At 45.9% G+C, this 2616-nt stretch overlaps 1 protein-coding gene across 1 annotated transcript; it reads left to right on the top strand.

Moving 5' to 3' along the window:
- Nucleotides 1-2616, top strand: NHO1 (Actin-like ATPase superfamily protein). The gene is made up of 4 exons (XM_089627125.1): nt 1-291; nt 407-628; nt 719-1658; nt 2063-2616. Exons 1-4 carry the CDS (start codon nt 155-157, stop codon nt 2309-2311), a joined length of 1548 nt encoding a protein of 515 aa, XP_089483251.1. The 5' UTR covers nt 1-154; the 3' UTR covers nt 2312-2616.

Here is a 2616-nt window from a genome sequence, read left to right as displayed (position 1 = left end):
TCTTAATCTCTTTCTAACAAATCCCATCCATTTCTCCGCCTCTCTCTTTGCTCTCAAATCACGATATATATGCAGACACATACGCTCTCTTTTTTTTCTAAACAGAATAATCAAAATTAAATAGCAAAAGACATTATTAGCAGAAAAGAAAAAAATGTCGAAACCCGAGGAAGTTTTCGTGGGCTCGATCGACCAAGGAACGACGAGTACGAGGTTCATAATCTACGACAAACTCGCTCGCCCAGTCGGATCTCACCAGGTCGAGTTCACTCAGGTCTATCCTCAAGCCGGGTATGTAAAAATAAATTAAAATAACTCAATAACAATAATAAAAAAGATTCGAATAAAGACTCTTCTTCTTTCCGATTCCTTAGCTTTGTTTCTGTTTCTGTTTTGGAATCTTTAGATGGGTCGAACACGATCCGATGGAGATTCTGGAGAGCGTGAGAACGTGCATGAGCGAGGCCGTGAAGAAGGCCACGTCAGACGGCCACGCGGTGGTCAACGGAATCAAGGCGATCGGTTTGACCAATCAGAGAGAGACGACTCTGGTTTGGAGCAAATCCACCGGAAAGCCTCTCCACAACGCCATCGTCTGGATGGACGTCCGTACCAGTGGCATTTGCCGGTAATTAACTCCAAATCATCAAAATCGATTTCGTCACATTCAAATTCTTGAAAATCTGACCTAATTTCAATTTTCTTCTTGAAATCGCAGAAAGCTCGAGAAGGAATTGAGCGGAGGAAGAACTCACTTCGTCGAAAGTTGCGGACTTCCGATCAGCACCTACTTCAGCGCGACGAAGCTCCTATGGCTGATCGAAAACGTCGCCGCCGTGAGGGACGCCATAGCCAAAGACGACGCGCTCTTCGGAACCATCGACACGTGGCTGATCTGGAACCTCACCGATAAAATCCACGTCACCGACGCCTCGAACGCGTCCAGGACGATGCTGATGAACCTGAAAACCCTCCAATGGGACCAATCAACCCTCAAAGACCTCTCAATCCCATCCTCGATCCTCCCGAAAATCATCAGCAACTCGGAAGTGATCGGGAAAATCTCAAAGACTTGGCCTTTCGCTGGAATCCCAATCTCCGGCTGCCTGGGAGACCAACACGCGGCGATGCTGGGTCAAGGCTGTCGAAAAGGCGAAGCCAAAAGCACGTACGGCACCGGAGCTTTTATACTCCTCAACACCGGCGAAGAACCCGTGTCGTCCAAAAACGGGCTTTTGACCACTCTTGCCTACAAATTGGGGCCTAAAGGCCGGCCCTTTTACGCTCTAGAAGGCTCAATAGCCATCGCCGGAGCGGCGGTGCAGTGGCTGAGGGACGGGCTCGGGATTATCCGAAAAGCCTCGGAGATCGAAGAGCTGGCGGGGACGGTGGAGTCGAGCGGTGGGGTCTACTTTGTGCCGGCTTTTAACGGCCTTTTCGCTCCGTGGTGGAGAGACGACGCGAGAGGGGTTTGTGTTGGGCTCACGAGGTTTACGACGAAAGCCCATATCGCTCGAGCCGTGCTCGATAGCATGTGCTTTCAGGTCCGAGACGTGCTCGAGAGCATGCACAAGGACACCGAAAACGCTCACGCCGCCGAGTTTTTGCTCCGTGTCGACGGCGGGGCCGCCGTTAACAACCTTCTCATGCAGACTCAGGTACGATATCAATCTCGCCCCGTCATAATACAAACGCTAATCAAGTTCAACACTTGATTGCATTGAATATTTTGAAAACTAATCGAATCGAAATATATCGAACTTCAATCGCCTTTCGCCATTTTAGTGGAAATATTGAAGTATTATTGGAGCAAAATTAAAAATTTAGTGTAAAAATCGCAACTATATTCGATGATGCACACTAAAATGTAGTTAATATTGGAGATTTAGATTTTTTTTCTTTTCATAATGACATATAATACATGTAATTGAGTTTATGAGCATATGTCTTATAAGTTGTTTCAGCATTGGATTTCATTACCGAATCAATTGTTCAAAGGCTTATAATGGGCAGATTATATTAGCATTGTAACAAGTAATTGAATTGATTGTGTGGTTCTAAGGCCGATTTGCTTGGGAGTGCGGTGGTGAGACCCGAGGACACAGAGACGACGGCTTTGGGGGCGGCTTATGCGGCGGGGCTTGCCGTTGGAGTTTGGACCGAACAAGACATCTTCGGTGGCAGCGGCGAAAAGTCCAAAACCGACACCACTTTCCGACCAAACCTCGAAGAGGACAAGAGGAAGAGCAAGGTTGACTCTTGGTGCAAGGCTGTTCACCGGACCTTTGACTTGGCTGACCTCTCGCTTTGACTTTGACTTTGTCTTTCGCCACACCACTCGCTCATTTTTTTTTTTTTGTTTTTTTTCTATATTTGAATATTCATTCTATCTTCAATCTATCTATCTTTGTGTCAAAATAAATGCTGTTGCATATGCTTCGTTCCTATGTTTATAAGATACACATCTATGACGAAATGAGCGCAAAATGTGTGTGTGTGTGTGTGTTACTGTGTATTTGCAAATTTATATCATTTATGTTACGGCTTTTTCCATTTACGAGATCTCTCAAATTGGGCCTACTTACTAGAAAAGGGCTTTTCAATGTTTTTTTTATG

Source organism: Urtica dioica, chromosome 9, assembly GCF_054948205.1.
Source record: "Urtica dioica subsp. dioica isolate 48M chromosome 9, U.dioica_male_clone48M_v1_H2, whole genome shotgun sequence".
In the NCBI taxonomy this organism is placed as follows: Eukaryota; Viridiplantae; Streptophyta; class Magnoliopsida; order Rosales; family Urticaceae; genus Urtica; species Urtica dioica.
This window is presented reverse-complemented; position numbering and strand designations above follow the sequence as displayed.